The 21276-nt window shown below is 39.0% G+C and overlaps 1 protein-coding gene across 1 annotated transcript in view; it reads right to left on the reverse strand.

Annotated features, from left to right (window-relative positions):
* naaladl2 (N-acetylated alpha-linked acidic dipeptidase like 2) overlaps window positions 1-21276 on the reverse strand; it is a 526866-nt gene that overhangs the window by 74876 nt on the left and 430714 nt on the right. The window contains exon 16 of the mRNA XM_085263600.1: window positions 8013-8102. Coding sequence (XP_085119726.1) covers window positions 8013-8102 — 90 coding nt within the window. The remainder of the gene's footprint in view (window positions 1-8012; window positions 8103-21276) is intronic.

Genomic DNA, 21276 nt, shown 5'->3' on the forward strand with positions numbered 1-21276 from the left:
CAATTGTTAAACAGAAGAACATGACACATACAAACATTCATTTTCTCATTTTGTGACACCAGCTCAACCTACTGCATTGTAGTGAGACTGTATATCAGATGTATATCAGCTAATGTCCAAGACGTGTTGTTGCCATGAGCTATTTTTCTGTCTTCATTCAACCCTATTCTCTTTTAGAGCCACTCAATTTTAAGGATTGAATGTTCATTCTGACTGAACTCTATGATTTTAAGGAATAATTAATTCTATTTGAAGCAAATACAAATTCTGCCCTGTCACACTGGAATGGAAAGTGAGCTCATTTGTCTTTTAGCCATCTATCTTTGGGCACACTTAGGATTCTGCCTTAAAATGACCCCAGCTTTCTTTTAAGTATTTTTGGGGAGTGCTTTCTTAAAAGGAAAGCTAGGAGAGAGAAGAAAGAGAGAGAGAGAGAGAGAGCACTGGGAAGACGCACAGCAAATGGCCATGAGCAAATTCAAACCCAGGCATCTGCAATAGCCTTATAACATATGAGGTGCCTGTTCAACCCAGTGAGCTAAACTAGCACCCTGACCCCAGCTTTCTGAAGTCATATTATTGCTGTAAGTAATTTGTTTTGTCCTGAGATGACTTGCTATTTGCTGGTGCAATGCACTAATGTCCTCACAGGCATAATCTTATTTGTTCTGCTGTATGATGGTGACAAAACAAGAGAAACGATTAGGATTATCTTGAGATTTCTGTTGATTTGATTTTCAGCCGAGTGACCATTTTTTGTGTGTGCTTCACAATGTTGAAGGACATGTGATTTATTTAACTAACAATAAGTAAATAAATTGATCAGAATATTTGACATAGACAACATGCAGGTATTACTATTAGTAGAATCAGTTGGCACAAAAACTAAGTATGTTTTTTTGTTATTAAAAACTTTGTTCATTATAACTACAAGATATGCAAAAGTGTTTGTGTCTCCATGTCTCTTGCAGACTTGCTGACATTTCGGAAAAAACACACACACACACACACACACACACACACACACACACACACACACACACACACACACACACACACACACACACACACACACACTTACACTTTCCTGTTCCCTATACTCAAAAGGACATTACAGTGATATACATTCTATTCCTGGTAACTTACCATATCTGTAACGTGTGCTCATCCTAACCTCGTCTTGTATGTTTTCACCCATATTTGAATGATTTTGTTCATAAAGACTTTGACCCGATGAGGGGCGTTTGGTCACCACAATGGCTTCATTTCTTCACAACATAAGTCCAGGCACACAAACATACACACAAGTCCAAAAGAGGTCACAGACTTCTCTGCCTTTCTGTATTCCTCTCCCAGTCTGAATATTTAACATGGAGAATAACATCTCTGCCTCCTCCTATTTGCCCTTCATGATGACATGTTGTGTCAGTGTACTTTTGGCCTTCTCTCCCTCTCTTCCCCTCTCTCTCTCTCTCCCTTCATTTTACAACCTGCACAAATAACATCTGGCACTTTGCCTGATCTCCAAGGATGTGATGATTAAGGCCAAATGACAGCGCTATTTCTCCTCCGCCCACCATGGCTGCAACCTTCCTCATAGACACGGACGAGCTTTGCCAGAGATTACAGGACTCATCTGTAAATAAAAACTTTTTTTTTCTGTCTATGTGATAAAAAATAAAGGGTAAGTACGAAACAAACCTGAATGTTCGGCATGAATTGTCAGCTGGGAAGATTTCTTTCTCTAAATGTCTGAAAACACAGGGCAGAGATATCCACTCCAGGGTTTAAACCACTGATGTGCCCAAATATTTGACCATTTGATTGTTGCTCACTGGGTGGGTGAGTCACTGGGTTTCAAAGACCTTTAACATTTTTTTTCTTCATATAAGCACTTAAAAAAATCTTGTCTGTCCATCTAAAATGCAGAAAACTGCAATACTCCTACTTTAGATTTTCTGTGTGTGTACAATTGTCCTCACACCCTCCTTTTGTTACAACCATGAAGTGCAACCTAACCGTTTGTCATTCTTAAAAGCACATTAGATGTGACCCTTTTCCTCCCGGAACATCACCGCCTAAATTTAACTGGCATACTGGTTGAATCATTTAGGATAACTGCACACAAGTGTGCAGCATTTTAAAGGTATAATTACAAGCTTAACAATTTACGCGACTGTGCAAAAAACTTAAAAAACATTTCCAGTAGTACAGGCGAGGAAAGCGGTTAGGGCAAATTGGCCAGGATGAGTTGATTGAGAAAGCGAGCGTAATTACAACTGCTGGTTTTAAAGACAACTGGAGAACTTCAAGTAATAGAAGTGGACGTTATAAAAAACATTTAAAGCTACATTGTGACATCATTTATTGTAGGAGGCTGAAACTAAAGCAGAGAAAGGTCAAATCTGACCACTGGAACTAAAAACTAGCAAACAGGATGATAATAATAATAATAATAATAATAATGGATTGCATTTATATAGCGCTTTTCGAGGCCCTCAAAGCGCTTTACAATTCCACTATTCACTCACTCTCTGGTGGAGGCAAACCACAGTTGTAGCCACAGCTGTCCTGGGGCAGACTGACAGAAGCGAGGATGCCATATCGCACCATCTGGCCATCACCAGTAGGTGAAGTGTCTTGCCCAAGGACACAACGACCAAGACAGACAGAGCTAGGGATCAAACCAGCAACCTTCCGGTTACAAGATGAGCTTCCCAATCCCCTGAACCACGGTCGCCCTGTAATATAGTGGAAAGTGATAGCGGAAACAAGTATGTGGGAAGGCAGTAAAACATGCTTAAGCGACATGTGGATCACTTTTCCTAACCCAAACCTCAACTTGTTTTCTCCTCCAGGTCATCTTACCATCAGCCTTCCTCTCCAAAAAGTGGGGAATGAGTAAGCTAGGAAACATTTGGCATATGTGTTATCTCCCCTGCCAGTGGAGCACATCAGTCATCAAACACAGTTATGCTACTGTCACAATGTCAAACTTCATTTTCAAGCATGCGGTCTACATGTGAAATGGTTTGTAAAGTTCTATACTTCCACTGACTTTACAACCTCGCATCATTGTGTTATGCAGTGTTATACATCTAAAAAAACATTCAGCTGTCAGTGTGTAAGTTCATTTCCTCTCAGTGTATCTCATTGCCTCGAGTTTCTCTAAGAAAAATGTTTCTGGGACACCTGGTCTTAGCGGTAGGAAGCATACAGAACAATGCGAGACCTAGAAAGCTCTGCTGCTCAGTGAAAGACATAAATTAACACTTAATAAAAGCCGATCTGTGACCTTTTCCATTGTGTTTGCAAAAGTACAGTAACTCACATGAGAGAGTACTTATTTAGTCGTTATAAAGTGAAACTTATTGACCCAAGCCAGTATCTGTGTCAACCCACAACTGTGGATAAAGTTGGAGGTGATATGAAGCATGCTGCAATACCGTGAAACACGCCGAACCACAAGAATGACCTGCCATTATTGTTTGGTATTTGTTTTTAAGGTCAGTAAGTTTCCACCGTTTTTGTCCAGATGAATGGAAGAGGTGCTGTTGAATGAAAATCAAGGGAGAAAAATGAGCTGCCAACCAGGTGCTTTTTAGGCGAGCAATCACCATCCAGCAGGGATGGGATGGACATGAAGGTCACCTGCACTGTGAACAATGACACCTTACGCTGCCGGTACACACACATGCACAAATGACCACACACTCACCATTCAAACCTGTTTTGCTTACATTTGAGCTGAATTTAGATAATGCAGTATCAACTGTTGGCAGTTAAATAACTGCAGAAATAGAGTTCCAGCTTTTTGAAAGCATAAAAAGAATGAAAAAAGACAAAATTGCATTCAGTCTTTTTGCGTTTAAGCTTTATGTTAATCTCTCTGTCATACAATGATTCTCTGGTGTCCCTTTCCATCATAGAAATCGCAGCTGTGTATGGTTTTAAATGGACAATAATTCATTTCATCATTTATCATTATACTAACTGGGGCACTGTGGTTGTTATGCTTTTGTGAAATGAAAGAAGAAAATGAGCTGTAGTTGCTTTTTTTCTTTTTTAGAAGACTTCTATTACCCAGGAGCTGCAGGAAATAATTAGTAATAAATAGTCAGTAATAAACTTAACTCATAAATCTAGATATAATTTCCAGGCACACACATCTGGTAATCCGTTTATGGCAATCCCCATTGAGACACAGCATTGCACCAGGTTTTTCTGTCTGCGTGCGATTTCCACATCAAGCTTTACACTGTGACAATAAACACAGTCAAGACAAATAATCATAAAATAATCAACCTATGTAAATGCCAGTGATTTCAGTTATTTGTCTGCTTCTATCTGGTTCCATCTCCACTCTCTGCATCAAAGAATAAAAATGTCTTTTGTTTACAGAGAACAAACCTACACAGGAGTAGGACGAGCTACTACAGTTCTGCCAGGGTGGTACTTGTAAACTAAGTGTAATTTCTCACATATGAGGTGCCAAGGTAGGGACATAACAAAATGAAGTGTCTTCATTTAGAGCTGGGCTCCATAAAAGATAATGAAAATGTCACTGTGCCTTATGTAATTTGTATGCTGTGACAGCTTACCACAGCGGTGATAGCTATGGTAAGCTGGTGGCATTTATAAGCAATGAGAGTGTTCCTCCTAACAGCAAGGGCTATTTTAAAAAGGTCCTGTTAGCTGAGATGGAAATCCTAATTTGGCAACATCTTATATAAGCAGTGTGAATTTATTCTGACTTTTACAGAGGTGTCATTGTAGAGGAAAAAATATGTCACAACTATAGCAAAAGAACAAGAAAGGAAGGCTGCAATCACAAGGGATGGCTGTGGATAAACATGCAGTGCATTTAACCTCAAGTTGCCTTTTTTACTTCCCTGAAACACCTTACAAGTTTTCTGGCAAGCTGCCCTGAATGTGCATATTTTCAAAGATGTGAAACCACATCTCTGCTTTTGCTTTTTTCTTCAGAGTCAGGGCTTCATTAGATCTGCTGTACTGAGGAACTGAACATAAAGTGATTGTTCCTGCAAAGCCTGCTCATCTCCAGTAAATATCAATAGATGCTGGGCATTGACTGTTGCAGCTAAAATGGATTGTGACTTTTTATGCTTTACTTAGCTAATGACCCTGCTAATTTCATTTGCTACACCAGCTAAGTGACTGACAGCAGCTGGCTTTGCAGCTGCCTAGCAACAGCAGAAGCCTGGTACCAGTTTTCCTGCATCAGGGGTGTCCAAACTTTTTTCACTGAGGGCCACATACATAAAAATATAGGAGGGGCTGGGCCACTTACAAGAAATTAGGTATATAATCTTAACTTTAGTGTATTAAAGTTAGAAAAATCACTTAAAAGTGGCTGAATATGTTATATTGTTGAATATAATTAAAGACAAAACTACCTTCATCACAGCTTTCCATAAATGGATCTTTATTGACTTATTCAGAAAAAGCTTTGGTAGCTCATTCTCAGAACAGCAGCCTCAGATTTCTTCTTAGACAGAAGATTTACAGTACAGAGAAAAAACAGGGGAAAATGGGACGGGTACATTTCAAGTTTGTTATTTAAGTTATTAGGCTTAGCAACACTATTAACGTTGTTTGAAACCGTTATCAACATTAACAGACTGAACTGGACTTAATAACAGGAGTCCATATAATCTTAGTAAATTATTCTGGTGAGTATCAGCTGCGCTGGGTATGTAAATCGGGCCATCCAGCCGCGGTGCTGATCGCCACTCGTGCTAAAAATCCGGACAAATGTCACTTGATCAAGGAGCAAATCTGCATCAGATGAGATCAGCTGACTTCTTTGCGTCTGCGTGCGCTGTGCACAGCGGCGTGTACTTGTGTTAACAAGAAAAACGCATATAAGAAAGTGGTGCGCAAAAGCAGGGTAGTGACAGAATTGATGCGCATTATTGATATTTGAAGCATGTGTACCTGCACATTAACACACGGGTACGGTGGAATATATTTTTTACTCACCTAAAGCGCTCGTGCTCTCGTCCACTCCCCGCAAAAAATTAGCAGCTGTGCGGTGTCTGTGGCATCGGTGCTCTCATCGCATGCGATGGAGTAAAAATCAAAAGCACAGCTTTATCAGACAGTTGCAGTTTAATGTTGGCCGACGAGTCTTCAATGCATCGCACAACTGTATCTGTGGACATGCTGACGTTGTTGAAGTCCTGCACTTTTTCCACATTATTTCGGTGACTTTAACGAGGCCGTGTTTTATGAGGTCTCCATCTGAAAAAGGCTTGCCATGTCTTGCGATGAGTTGGGCGACCTCATAGCTGGCTATTGGAGCCTTTTCCTGGACCTTTTGAGCACGAAAAAAATACTGTTGCTGACCCTGCAGGACAGCTACCATTTGCTTTAATTTCTGCTCTCGCTCAGCACCAGTGTAGGATGCATAGGCCTGATGTTTGGTTTCATAATGGCGTCGTACATTATACTTTCATAACCGCCACAGTTTCAGTGCAGATCAAACAGACACACGTCCCCTTGAATTCTCTGAAGAAATATTCACTCTCCCAACGTGTCTGAAATTTTCTGCATTCACTTTCTACCTTTCGCTTCTTTGGTTCTGCCATGTTTAGTAAATTTCTTCTGTGATTGTCCTTTTTGGTGGAGCAACTGCCTTGATCAACAGAAGCTCCCCCTGGTGTTAAAACTAAGAAGTGCAATACGCTCAAGCAAAAGTTGAAGTGCGGACAATATTCTATTCTATTTATAAAATTACTGGCGGGCCAATTAAAAATGGATCGCGGGCCGCAGTTGGCCCGCGGGCCGGAGTTCGGACACCCCTGTCCTGCATGTATGATGCACCACCTGTTTCGAAGCATAGCAGATATCAGATTCTATAATGCAACGCTAAAGACTTTAAAGTAGAATGGGCTAATTATCAACAGACTGGCACCATGTCCAGGGTATATCCCGCCAGGGTATATCCCGCCTCTCAACCTGCTGCACCTTGAGGACGGCCTGGGATAGGCTTTAGCCTACACCACAACAATGAACTAGACAAGTGAAAAACAAATGTGTAGTTGGATTATCAAATTTAACATTAATTTACATTATTATAAATAACAAATTTTTGCAAAATGACCCAGTTTGTTCTTTCCAACTGCAAAAGTTGTCCAATCCAATTAAACCTTCCTTACAAAGCAAGCAATACTGATAAGGTTATTGCAGTAATAATAATAAGAATGTTTGTGTTTTTGTTAATAAAATGATATTTGACTGACAACTATTTTGATTGGGAGAATCTTGTGAACAGAAAGCCACACAGCATGTATATACACATGAAGGATGTCTCATTTGTTGCATGGTGAACTGGCTTGTCTGGACTGTCACAGGCATCAGCAGCCAGCATTATAACCCTGTGGTGCAGCTCGCTTATTGTCTGTCACTTGGTATATGTCTACAATTTGAGTCTGTTTTCTCTCCTCTTACAAGTGAGATTGTTTTGTTGCCTTTTGTTTTGGCTCTATTTGATTAAAGGATTAAACTATTTTTCCATAACGCTTAGACATTGAGTAACAGTTGTTATCCCAGGTTCATTCAACACAGACAAGCTTACAGTGTAGTATTTTAGCAATTTCTGATGGAGGAGATAATCTCATTTGGGACAAGAAAGTTTAAACCACATTTATGGCATGGCCTTTCTTCAGCAGTGCACTCAGTGATATCAAACTATACACTCCTTTACATAGGGTTCTACCTTTCAGATTTTATGCTCTGTTTACCAACATTCCTAACCAAGCACTTCCCAAGTCAGGATAAACCATGAACGTATATGCTTTTTCATTTTTTTTCCAACTGGAAGAACTTTATATTCTTTACATTTGTCTCCTAATTTTGTCAAAATTCGCAGCGTAGAAAATACCATATGTAGCACAGATGTCCCAAATCAACAGATCCTGCCTTACATGGTAAAGTCGTCATAACAGTCGCAATTCTTGCTAGAATTAGAAATAATTACATGGTCCTACCTTAGCAATGGTCTCATGGAACTTGAAAAGTGGGTCCAGGGTTTCTGGTGACTCTGAAGAAAACTGGGCCTCTGACAGAAAACTGGTGGTCTAAAAGAAAAGGGGTGAATAAAAAGAGAAGAAAAAAGTCTTAAATATAAGATGATAAAGTTACTATGTCCCGTTTTTTAAAGTATGAGAAACATTCCATGTTAGTGAGCGACAACAATGATTTGTTTCTCCATAGTATTAAATAATAATAATAAAAAAAGACACCTTTCCCTCCAGTTACTTGTTTTTTTTTTTTCATATATTCTAATTTGTTCTCTTCTATTCTAAGCGGGAAAGAGTGGAGTGACCTGTCAAGTTTTTGACAGGAAACAACAGTAAATGCTCTCAAGGCCACAGAGCTGCTCAGCTTTTGTGTTGTGGTGTCAAACACACACACACACACACACACACACACACACACACACACACACACACTCACAGGCGGACGGCTACACAAAGTCAACCATGACTACACGCCACCTAAAATTACCTCACTGTCACCTCAGTATACTATGTAACGTCCTCAAAAAACAAAGTACCTCACTGTGACTTCAAAGTCATTGTGCTGTCTTTGTAGAAGTTTCTTTCTTTCCGTCTTTTTTCCTTCTTTTTTTTCAAATAGAGTCAAACCAAACAGAGAGTTCATGATATCAGAAGTTCAAACACGGCACACTGCAGCAGTCTTGAACATCCTATTAGTTTTTATTTCATCCAGTTTTGACCGGTGTCAATGCTTTCAACAGGAAAAGTAAGTGTTACTTTTCAGTTATTTCTCCATGATAGTACAGGATATTTATATTATTATCATGCTATGAACAGGATATTTTATCTCCACATAAAATAGCATTTTTTCCTTCTCTGTTCTCAACATTGTTGCAATTGCTGGCACCACAAACCTGCAAACTGTCAGGTCTTCTTCTTTTCTCTGTTTGCCTTTCCCTCACAACGAAGGGTCAAAGCAGGTGGCTGCCCTCCATGAGCCTAGTTATGTTGGTGGTTTTGCTGCTTTTTCTCTTCTCGCCTGACTGTCACTAAGAGTTATCTCGTATGTGAGCACTTTGTTTTTTCTAGCCCCATCACTAAACAAGTAAAACTGATACTGATTCTGCAGAAGCTTTTCATTTAGATATATATCTGTATATATATATATATATACCTTTGCCTTATGTGATTTTGTTTAGGTAAAGTTTGTGTTTATCGTAAACATCACTCATTTATTCAACTAAAATGAGTGAAAATTGCAGATAAAAAATGAAAAAGGTACAATATGATCTGTGGGTACAGACATTTACATCCAGTTATATTTATCTTCACTAATTTCTCACTCATTTGCACTTATAGAATCTACTCTTTAGCATTTCAATAATATGGCCTGTTGTGATGTACACTCTCCGGGAATTCTGTGCTTTTGTTTTGCTGAGTGAATTTTTTGTTGTAGTAGTTTGCTACTTAGCACTAATTAGCAGGTATCTGTGTCTGTAAGATGCATCCATATGGGTGTATCTTGCTAACCAAGTTTGGTAGCAGAGGCTGATGACTGATAATGGTAACCTCTTGTTAAAAATCAAGATGGCAATGGTGAAGAACATTCAGGGGTTTTGGCTTCAAAATGCATTTAAAACTCAAGGATGACTTCATGGTAGTTAAGCCTATCTTTTGGTAAAATGTAACAAATGCACCATTTACAAATGTAAATCAAGCTTTCAGAGTTCGGTTTAAACTTGTAGGATGCTGTACAACATTATGATGGACTGGAACAAACGCTCAGAAGTGCATGACTCATCAGGCACCCTCAGGATACTGGAACAAAAGCAAATGTTAAAGGGAAAAAAAAGTTGAATTCCCCATAGATGATGGGGTGAAACTGGCAATGCACTTAACTAGTCAATATAGCAGCCACGGTGAGTACACAGGGAATAGAAGTTTTACTTAACAGTTTGCATATTTATGCATTCCAAGAAGAAACAAGGAGAAAGTTTTCATCAAACCCTGTGTGCTGCCTCTGAATAAATATGTGAATTATTGAACGCAGCATCTGCCTCAAAATATGCCCCTGTTGTTGATGTCAAGTTGCATATGTGCAGAGTTCCCCCAAAAGAATCCTCACCTCCTGCATTCAGAGGAGAAGAATTAAAATGAAATGCACGGATACAGCTGTTGTGCCCTCGCACAAAGACATGGATTCAAGAGGTATTTGAGCCCCGTGGATATCTGTAGCTGTCACTCTCTGTGGTCAGACTGCTTTTTTCTGAAACTTTTGATGGGGACTTGCTGTCATGATGAAGATAACACCACACACACCTACGCGGACACACACTGTGTTAATTAATTTTCCCATTTAAATGAATTATTCCCTGTAATCACAAAGCTGCATGTTGTTGTGTTGCTCAGTTAATATTTTGCTTTTAGACATTTTTCACAAGCACCATTTCCCATAAGCATTAGTGCGTCACATGTTAACAGATGGAAGAATTAGCAGATGGCTTGTATTCAAAGACTGATAAGCAAGACATCCGAACAAAGAAGTTAAGAGAAGTCAAAGGTCAAAAAATGCCAATGAATATGGAAAAAAATGAAACACAGAAAAGAAACATAAGCAGGTTTGTCCTGCTGATCGAGCTTGTGAATACAGGTTGAATAGTTTTTATAAAAACATAAATATTTTATAGAAATAATTCGAATTAAACACTGTAGTCACTTTCGTATAGCATTTCTAACAAGCACTATGCGGTGCTTTATGTCAGATTGACATATTTTCTCTGGGTTTCATGGGTTCAGGATGGTGGGGTTATGGAGAACTGAAGCTGTTAAACCAGAAGAAAATGGCCAGGCTCAAAGATTCCCAAGTGGCATCCACTCTGTACTAAGTGCCCTTTGTATGGCTTATGTACAGCTCACTTTCTTTTACAGTACAGACCCTCTCTGTGCCTCAACACTTAGGTTTGCTCTGACCTTCTCGTGGTGGTTAAAATATTGTAATGCTAAAATGGGTATAATGGGTTGTTATTTATAAAAACATGAGCATTAATCAGCTTGGGTTTGACAACTTCTTAAATATTATATTGATTTGTGCTGAAGGTTACTGCTGGGGTTAAAACAGAGAAAAAAAAAAGCATGAAATGATCAAATCCTCTGCTGGCACAAAACGATGCCTGAACCATACTTTGCCTGAACACACACACACACACACACACACACACACACACACACACACACACGTTCAATCAATGTTAGTTTTTCTGAAACGCAAAAGGAAGAAAGTGCCTCTTTAGCATGAAGGACAGTGATACCTTTGGATTAAAGGTGTCCTACTCATCAATCAGGAATGTCCTCTATGAAACTAGATGTCCTTGTGACTTAAAAAAATACATTCTGAAATGTCCATTTATTTAAGAATGACTCTCAGCGCTTTCTAATCCTAGTGATAAATGCACATCTTCCATCTATTGCACAGAATAAATCAAATTCCACCAGCATCATCAAGGAGAATTTAAGCTGCACAGGTGTTATCCCCACTGCTCAGACATTCATAAAACAAAAATATTACTTTTGCTAGTGGATCACTTAACTACTGAAACCATTAATATGGCATTGTGGGACTGTTTCTGTCTCTATTATAGTGTGGTGCTACTGTGAAACACGAAAAACAGAAAGTACAAAGCTGTGAAGAAAACAGATCTTACAGTATAATAGTGTCATTATCCATAATGAAGTGCATTATATTGGCGAAAGTATTAACTAATTCGTCCAAATCATCTAATTCAGGTGTTTGAATCACTTCCATGGTCACAGGTATATAAAATCAAGCATCTAGGCATGCAGACTGCTTCTATAAACATTTGTGAAAGAATGGGTCTCAGGAGTGAATTTAGTACAGTACCATGACAGGATGCCACCTGTGCAACACTACTAAATATCCACACTCAACTATTAAATTCAAATTCAAATTTCAAATTCAAATTTTATTTGTCACGTACACAGTCATACACAGTACGATATGCAGTGAAATGCTTGGACAACTGCTCGTGACCTAAAGAAAACAAAAAAAGGAAAAGGCTATGAATAAGATAGGAAATAAATATGAAAAATTAAAAAGGGTAAATTTTACTAGGAAGGAATAAAATATAAATTAAGGTTAAAAATGAAATAACTGTACAACACAAATTAGAATGAAGGGTAAATTTAACTGGGAAAGAATAAGATAAAATATATAAATTAAAGTTGAAAATAAAATAACTGTACAACAAAATACACAATATAGAACTATATAAGAATGTATGAAGAAATATAAATAAATATATACACAATAACAGCAGCTGTACAAGTATTAACTGGAAATGAAGAATGTAGTGACCAGTGTTGTGCAATCCACATTATGTCTTGTGCAGTGCAAATATGCTTAAAGTGATTTAAGTGATGAAGTGAAAACAATGTCCAGAAAGTCCAGTGTGTGTGTAAGAACTATATGTGTGGGTCAGTACTGTGTGGTGGTGTGATTGAGAGACCGTATCGCCTGCGGGAAGAAGCTCCTCCTCAGTCTCTCTGTGTTGGTCTTTAGGGAGCGGAATCGCTTTCCTGACCTCAACAGAGAGAACAGTCTGTTGTTGGGATGGCTGAGGTCCTTCACGATCTTCCTGGCCTTGGTCCAGCACCGCCTGCTGTAGATTGAGTGCAGGTCAGGGAGCTCGGAGCGGATGGTGCGCTCAGCTGATCGCACAACCCTCTGTAGAGCTCGTCTGTCCTGCATGGTGCTGTTCCCGAACCAGGTTAAGATGTTTCCCGTCAGGATGCTCTCTATGGTGCACGAGTAAAAGTTCCTGAGCACCTTGGAGGGCAGTTGGAAGTCTCTCAAGCGTCTGAGGTGGTAGAGACGCTGTCGGGCCTTTTTCACCACGGTGTTGATGTGACAGGACCATGACAGGTCCTGCGTGATGTGAACTCCGAGGTATTTGAAGCTGTCCACTCTCTCCACTGGGCACTCGTTGATGACGGGGGTCTGGTAGTTCCTCTCCTGCTTAGTGCTGAAGTCCACTATCAGCTCCTTTGTCTTACTGACGTTTAGAAGGAGGTTGTTCCTCTGGCACCAGTTCTCCAGATTCCTAATCTCCTTCGGGTAGGCCGTCTCGTTGTTATCAGAGATCAGGCCCACCACGACGGTGTCGTCAGCAAACTTGATGATGGTGGTGGAGCTGGTAGTGGCCACACAGTCATATGTGTACAAAGAGTACAGCAGGGGGCTCAGAACACACCCCTGGGGGGCTCCAGTGCTGAGAGTGGTGGAGGCTGAGACATGTCCGCCCATCCTTACTGCCTGTGGTCTGCCAGTTAGGAAGTTGGAGATCCACTGACACATAGATGAGCTGAGTCCCAGATGCTCCAGCTTGGTGGTGAGTGTGGAGGGAATTATGGTGTTAAATGCAGAGCTGTAGTCTATGAAGAGCATTTTAACATAATTCCCCCTTCTAGTGTCCAAGTGAGTGAGTGATGTGTGGAGGAGATGAGAGATGGCATCGTCTGTGGAACGATTTGGACGGTAAGCGAACTGTAGTGGGTCCAGTGTGTCTGGTAGTGAAGAAATGATGAAGTCTCTGACCAGGCGTTCAAAGCACTTCATCACTACTGAGGTGAGGGCTACAGGGCGATAGTCATTGAGAGAAGCAGGGTGGGGTGTCTTCGGGACAGGAACAATGATGGACTCTTTGAAGCATGTGGGGATCACCGACTGAGATAAAGAGATGTTGAATATCTCAGTGAACACAGGAGCTAGCTGGTATGTGCAGTCTCTGAGGATACGACCTGGGATGCCGTCTGGTCCTGCTGCTTTCCTGGTGTTCACTCTTTTGAAGGCTCTCCTTACTTCATGCTCGGAGATGACGAGCACGTTTCCGGTGCTGGCAGTATCTTCCTGTCTGCAGCCGTTAGTGATATTATAACAAAGTTGACACAACTGGGAAGCACACAGTGGTCACCAACTGCTACAGATGCCCCAAACTTCACGTGGTCGTCATATTAGCTCACGAACAGCGCTTAGAGAGCTTCTTGGAATGTGTTTCCCTGGCTGAGCAGCTGCATCCAAGCCTTACATAACTAAACGCAAGGGGTCAGATGCAGTGCTGTAAAGCACGCCCCGCTGGACTGAGTTGGCCCTTTCCTCTTCAAACATGACAAAATGACCTCTACCCAACAGAACACTTTTGGAATGAATTACAGCAGAGACTGTGAGCCAGCCCTTATTCGAAATCAGTGTGCCAACTTGGTGGAAAGCCTTCCCAGAAGAGTTAAAGCTGTTATAGCTGCAAAGGGTGGGCCCACATCATATTAAACCCAATGAATTAAGTATGGCATGTCACTCAAAGTGATATGTGTGTTAAGGCAGACAAGCAAATACTTTTGGGAATACATACTAAAAAGCAGCTATAACAGTGACAATTTCATTGAAAACGTTACTGGGTTAAATAATTATTTGATCTAATACTGAATTTTTAAGTTTGTGCACTTACAAAGTACAGTAGAAAGAAAGAACAGTATATCATTTGTATTGTAGTTTCATTTTAATGAAGACAGAATAATATAAACACATACGACACACGATAAAACACATTACATAAAAGTTAGAAATTTGAAATTCATTTTTATAAATTAACCCTTGGTCATCCTAGCTATTGGCAATGAAAAAAGAGACCACAGTGCAGGGTGGTAACAAAATTTCACTGTAACACCATATGTGACCATTTAAAAAAAACATTCAGAAAAGGAGGATGTAAGAACCAGAAAACAAAATCAGTTGAAGTTGTCAGATCAAGCATCCAGCAAGATAATACAAAATCAATGGAACAGCAAGAACGGGCAATGGAGGCTTCACTGAAAGCAGCGTGGGTCCAAAAGTAAGCAAACACAAGATAGACAGAGAACTCAAAGTGTGTATGAGTGATGTGATGGAGGCATTGGAGCCAAGTGAAAGGGATAACAAGAGAAACTGAATTTCTAGGACAAAAACATGTTTCTACCCCCTCACATTACCACTCCTTTATGCTTGACATTGGGAACCATATATGCAAATGCATAAGTCTCCTGCACAACAGGTGACACAAACTTTTAGAGGCATTCATGAGGTAATTTCGTAGCTCTTGCCATGATATTCATTTTCATTTTCAATTTCATTTGAATTTTATTTATAAAGTACCAAATCAGAACAACAGTCTCCTCAAGGCGTTTTATATTGTAAGGTAGACCCTACAATAATACATACAGAGAAAAACCCAACAATCTGACCCCCTATGAGCAAGCACTTTGGTGACAGTGGGAAGGAAAAACTCCCTTTTAACAGGAAGAAACCTCCAGCAGAAACAGGCTTAGGGATTCAGAGGTTAATTGACTGATTAGTTAAACTTACGGTATATTAACACTAGTCTCCCCTCCAAAAATGACAATTTTTGGCCACTTTATTCCTCTGGGGACCAGGGTATAATTTGCCGTTTTTGACTACTTTTCATTGTACCTCTATATTTCACCTTTAAAAACTGTTTATCTTGCCTTGTATTTTCAGCACAACCTCAAATATCTGAAACTGGAGTTATTTTTTTCATTTTGACATACTATATTAGCACAATTGAGCTAAATTCAGAAAAAAATGTTTTTAAATCCGAGTAGAAAAAAGTTATATTTTTTACTGTAAAAACCACAAACATGTTTAACGAATCATTTTCATAACTTGAAATGCAAATAGAAATTGTACCTTCCTAAAAATTATGCACAAATTTTGCAAACAACAAAGTTATATGGTACTATTTACCTAAAAATGCATCCAAGGCCTCAGGCATTTTTTATATAACCATTTAAAACCATTTACAGAACAATCAGGTGGGCTGCATCAAATAAGAAGGCACACAAATTATTTGTGCCACTCCAAAAAAATAGTTTCCGTCCACTATAAGACAGAGGAGAATATCACAGGCCTAAACCCTGCAGGTCTGACAATAGAGGTGTATCAATCCAGTTTTCCATGTGGAGACAACGTTTAGACTGCAATCTGCTTTTGGTGGCTTTTTTTTGGATCAACTGTGACATTCACTAGTATAACCGACACACAAAACAAAACAATGACTACAGTACACACTAACTATAGCCTCCAAACACACTACATGATGATATACTCCCTTACAATAATGGGGCCTTACAAAAAGAGAGTGCTCAAGTGTTTTGGTATCAGATTTTAGGTCTGAAAATAAATGTAAACCTAAAATGTCTGTGCATCTCCTGAAACAATAAAGAGAAGAAAATAGAAGCTGTTTTATATCCCGATAACCCCACAACTCAATTTCCTCAATGTCAAACTTATGGGCAGAAACAACACATGGACTGACCTTGTATAAGTAAGTGTATGCTTTTTATAGGAGGCTGGAGGTATTCAAACCTGGCATATAACAGGGTTTGCTAGACTTTCTACAAACTTTAAGAACAAACCAGAGGAAACAATCAGCTTCATGCTTGAGAATGAGTTTCTGCAAAAGCTGAAAAAAATAAAAAATAAAAACTTACTTCAAGGATTTCAGCTTGGAAAAAACAAGCTCTACTGTGCACTGAAAACCCATTTAAAAATCTGCCCTTGGGACACTACAGCTTCTCTGTAAACCGAGTTGATTGAGCTCTATCAAAACCTGGCTCTGCAAGAAGCTCACTTTGACTTTCACTTTCTGGACAAAACGAATCCCTGCTTCAGACGTTCCCTGCTTACAGAACATGGCCCCTTTTACATGCTCATCATTTGCTACAACATTCAGCTGCAAATCAGCATTTTCAACGGTGGATACCAAAAGAACACAGCAGACTTCTGCATAGAGACATCAGTGTCCCTGGCTAGCCATTCCTCCTTCTTGCCTATATTCAAGGACTTGATAGCATAAAAAGTGCCATTTCTGTGGTTCGTAATGTAGAGAAATGTCATCAATTCAGTAAATGAACACAAAGGAAAACTGGATAGCCATATTTTTTAGACTGAAGGTATATTAAAAGACAAATAACTGTGTTTCTGTTGGATTTAAACATTGCCCTCCTGTGTCTAAGGCCATCTTTCTCCACTTTATACAAGTACAGCTTTGTGCACAGTTTCCACAGGAGTGTCAGGAGAGTCTGGCAGATCAGACATTATAATTGCTCTTACCAATTTATTCCAGAGATTATGTCTGATAACGATTTTATCTGTTTCCAGAAGTTTGATGTTGCGTAACTATACAGATACAGAATAGCATTTTTATTATATATTCCCCCCCCCCCCCCCAGTATACACGCAATGGCCACTTCATTAGTCACACCTTGCTAGTAGTGAGTTGAACCCTGTTTGCCTTCAGACCTCTCTTATTTCTTCATCATATGGTTTCAACAAAGTGCTGGATTTTGGTCCATATTGACATGATAGCATTTCTAGAGATTTGCCTCACAACCACAATGAAAGTATCCCATTTCATTACATGTCAAAATAAGTCACCAATGAAATGTATTTACCAAGTATCAGACGCTAACTTTACACAGTCTACTAGTACAATCACTTGTACCTCAAAGTGGTTATAAGATAAATAAGCCATGACTTTAGGAATGAAAAAACAAAAGTATAAAGTTATTTTTCCCCAATATAGCTGTCATGACAGAGACCAATGCTGTTTTTTATAATAAGCTGTAAAAGATTTACTATAGGAATTAGCATCGATTATGCCTCTACTTTTCATCCATATAGCAGTTTAATTTATTTAACCTAAAAAGAAAAGAAAAAGCACTGGAGAGGTAGTTTTATGTTCATTCAGCTATAAACTCAACCTGAGAAGTATTGCACAGTGTAGATGTTTCTTCAGATATTGTTCCAATTAAATTCTTTGAAAACCCTTTTTTTGACAGTTTTAGTAAACCTTTTACATCATTAAGCCCAACCTAAAAAAAAAAAAAAATAAATAAAAAAAGGATCTTTGACACAAACTGAGGCTGACAGTGTTTGAAATAACGAATGTACTGCTTATAATGTTTAGAGAAAGCTCCCATGACAACTGATAAAAGTGAAAGCTGAGGCAACAAAAAGGTTAACTGCTTCAAAACCAGCAAGAAAAAAGACAGATCATTTTCTTCTGAAGTTTCATGCTTTTTTGTAAAATAGAACATCCTTTCTAGAAAGGACGCAACACTATGACAAGAACAAGGTCATGAATAAACTCAATTATAAGTGTGAAGATACATGTGATATGGTCATATCTGGAGTCTAATATGCTACTGGAGAGCCCTGTATCTGAAGAATTACATTTATCTACCAATACAATGGAACGGTGAATATAATTTTCACACACAGGAATAAAAAAAGGTTCCACAAAAAGATTTTCTTAAAGGCAGAACTTTGTGAATCTGAGCATGGCCAGAAAAGTTGTCTAAAGTCTTTGGAGCTAATGTTTCATTTAGCTACCTTGATGAGGTTGGCTATTGTCATGTGGTTGCTCAGCGGCACAATACTACCAGATAGAAAGAAAAAAAATGAGTGGAATTTGGGTAACAAATGTGTGCTTCATCTGCAGTCTGGTGTTACCTACATCTTCCTATTCAGAAGGCAGAATTTCCGAGTTCTGAGTACAATCGAAAGCACCACGACTGCAGTTTTTGTGTTGGATGTAAAAAGCAGGCTAGGATAGAATCAGGCGTGGGATTTCTCTCGTGGAAATGTGCACATTATTTTTTCCTTTCTATTGGTAGGTGGCACAGTGCACTTGTGGCAAGTAAGCAAGCTAGAAGACTGGCAATCTTGCTGGGTATCCAGTTACGGAAGCAACACATTAACAAGAGAATTCTGAGAAAAACCAAAGTTACTTTCCCTAGTAACTAGTTACTCTGAAAGTCACGAGTAACTTGAAGTAACTGAGTTACTTTTGATAGGAGTAACTAGTAATGTAACTAAGTTACTAATTTAAAGTAACTTACCCAACACTGGTTATCATACATATATAAAAGGTTTAGTTGCTCAAATAAAGATCTGGTACAGACAGAAATGTCTGTAAATTATCAGCAAAGCAATGAATGAAAATGGGAGCCACAGTGGCACCATGAAGTATCCTAGAAGTACATGGAGACAGACATGATGAACACTATTCTGAAAAGTCCCAGAGCACAAGGACAAAAGAATTTCCAGAATCAACAATTAAAAACCTGGTCAAAAAACTCTTAAAAGGGATTTTTTTGTGCTATGTTGTGATTTGAAACCAGAAAGAAACTTCTCCGACATACTGTTTAAATACTACTAGAACTGTAGTTGGTCACAAGCTGATTTTTCTGTTCTTTCCTTTTCTTTTTTGATAGAAAGGGGAACTTAGAAATGGGCTTAAAGTTTGAGGGAATGGAGAAATCAAATTCATCTTTCTGATGGAGGGGCTGTACTACAGCATGTCTGAAAGCAGTTCGGACACAGCCAGACATCAGTGAGGAATTAATTACGTCAACAATACACGGACCAAAGAGCACCAAAGAGAAAATGCCTCATCGTAGAAATCTTTTCTTCAAAAACTGTAAGGATTTTTTCAAAATGTGCCAGTCAGGGTACAATACAAGTACAATCACAAGGATTTATAAGAGAGGGAAGAGTGCTGAAAAGAAAGTGAGGTATGTGGCTGTTGTTTAACACAAAGTTTGATAAAAATTGGGGTTTTCCCAGCATGGCTATCTGGTACTCCAGCAGACTTTTTCTTATAATGTGTAAAGAAACTTGAAGTTGATCCTTCTTCCATCTTCTCTTAGTACATTGACAAGAGTGCACGTAGTATCATTCAACCACAGGCCTTTCACTGGTTTAACCTTTAAGCCTGACAAACAGCTGACCCCCCCCACACTGGCACCATCTTCCCAAGCAGAAGTAGAAAGAGGTGTTTACTAAAAACATCAGCAGACCTTTTTTAAACATGGAACAAAAGTCAGGAACTCAGGAGCCTGATTAGGCGAGAGTTAATGGACTGATTCAAGGCTACATCCATAGGGTGTGTGAAAAATATCCATTTTATTAGTAATATATAACACTGATGCTTTAACAAATTCAAACACGGGAAAGAGATGAAAGCAGTGAAAGGACATATAAAGAGGTAATGACTGACTTGAAATAAAGGCAAGGAAAAGGAAGAGAACATGAAGTATAAGGGAAAAAAGTATGAATATAAAAATAAATCTTTGAGAGTTTTCAAAAGGTTGTACCGGTAGACTCTTGTGAAGTAAACACCAAGCAGACATTCACTTTTATCACCAAATGAATGCAAAGAGGTGAAACGAGACACATTGTCAAGCTTAGTTCCACCTCAGCTGGATAGTTATTGATTTTTTCCCCCCCTTTCTTCTTAGTCGGTATCCCCTCTGTCTATCCTTTTCAAGTTCTCACTGTCTGTCCAGGTGCTGGATGTAATTGGATTCCCTCACTGAAAACCTGTGATTTTAAAACTCTGCTGGAGTGAGTTCTGACAGCTAGTCATACTTTGCTGGCGAACACTTCTAGCCAGTCATCAATATCTAAGTGTAAATATCCACATTAATTATTTACACATGGAATACATACAATAATATACTTAAGTGTACCGATACCGATATTTGTATACCTTCATGCTTCTGACCACAGCTAAAACCTCAACTCCATATAGTCAATACATGCCACAATAGACATTATTTAAACATCACTTACTAAAAGTACTAAAAGAACAACTGAAACACCAAATAATGAGGACAAATCAGAAAGTTGCTCTGTGTTGTAATAATTAAGTAGACATTCAACCAAAGGAAAAAAGAAACAAAGACATCAGCATTCAAAGACATGTTTTAACTCAGACAAAAGCGAAGGGCAGACTGTAGAGAGACTGCTGAACCCTGGTGAATACTTCATGGGTGAGAAAATAAAACATCTAGGTGTCTTCAATTGGGGTCAAGCACAGCCAACAGAAAAGCACCGAGAACAAAATGTTAATGAATGAAGAGGAGAATGCTTCTAAAGGTATCACTGTCGCTATCGTCAGACACTGCTTTAACTGTTATCATGTACTCATTTGTGCTGGAACCAAATGCATGTTTTGTATCTGCGTACATCACAATACAGTTTCAAATATAAAATCCAATATCAGAGGTGTTTTTTTAAAAAGATATTTCCCTTGTGGGATCAATACTGTAGCTATCTATCTATCTATCTATCTATCTGATCATTCCTATAACCTGTAGTCTCTATATACTTCTCTGTCCT

Source organism: Mchenga conophoros, linkage group LG23 (genome assembly GCF_057382185.1).
Source record: "Mchenga conophoros isolate Kocher_MC1m ecotype Shallow Benthic linkage group LG23, M_conophoros_male_GT1.1, whole genome shotgun sequence".
Lineage (NCBI taxonomy): Eukaryota > Metazoa > Chordata > Actinopteri > Cichliformes > Cichlidae > Mchenga > Mchenga conophoros.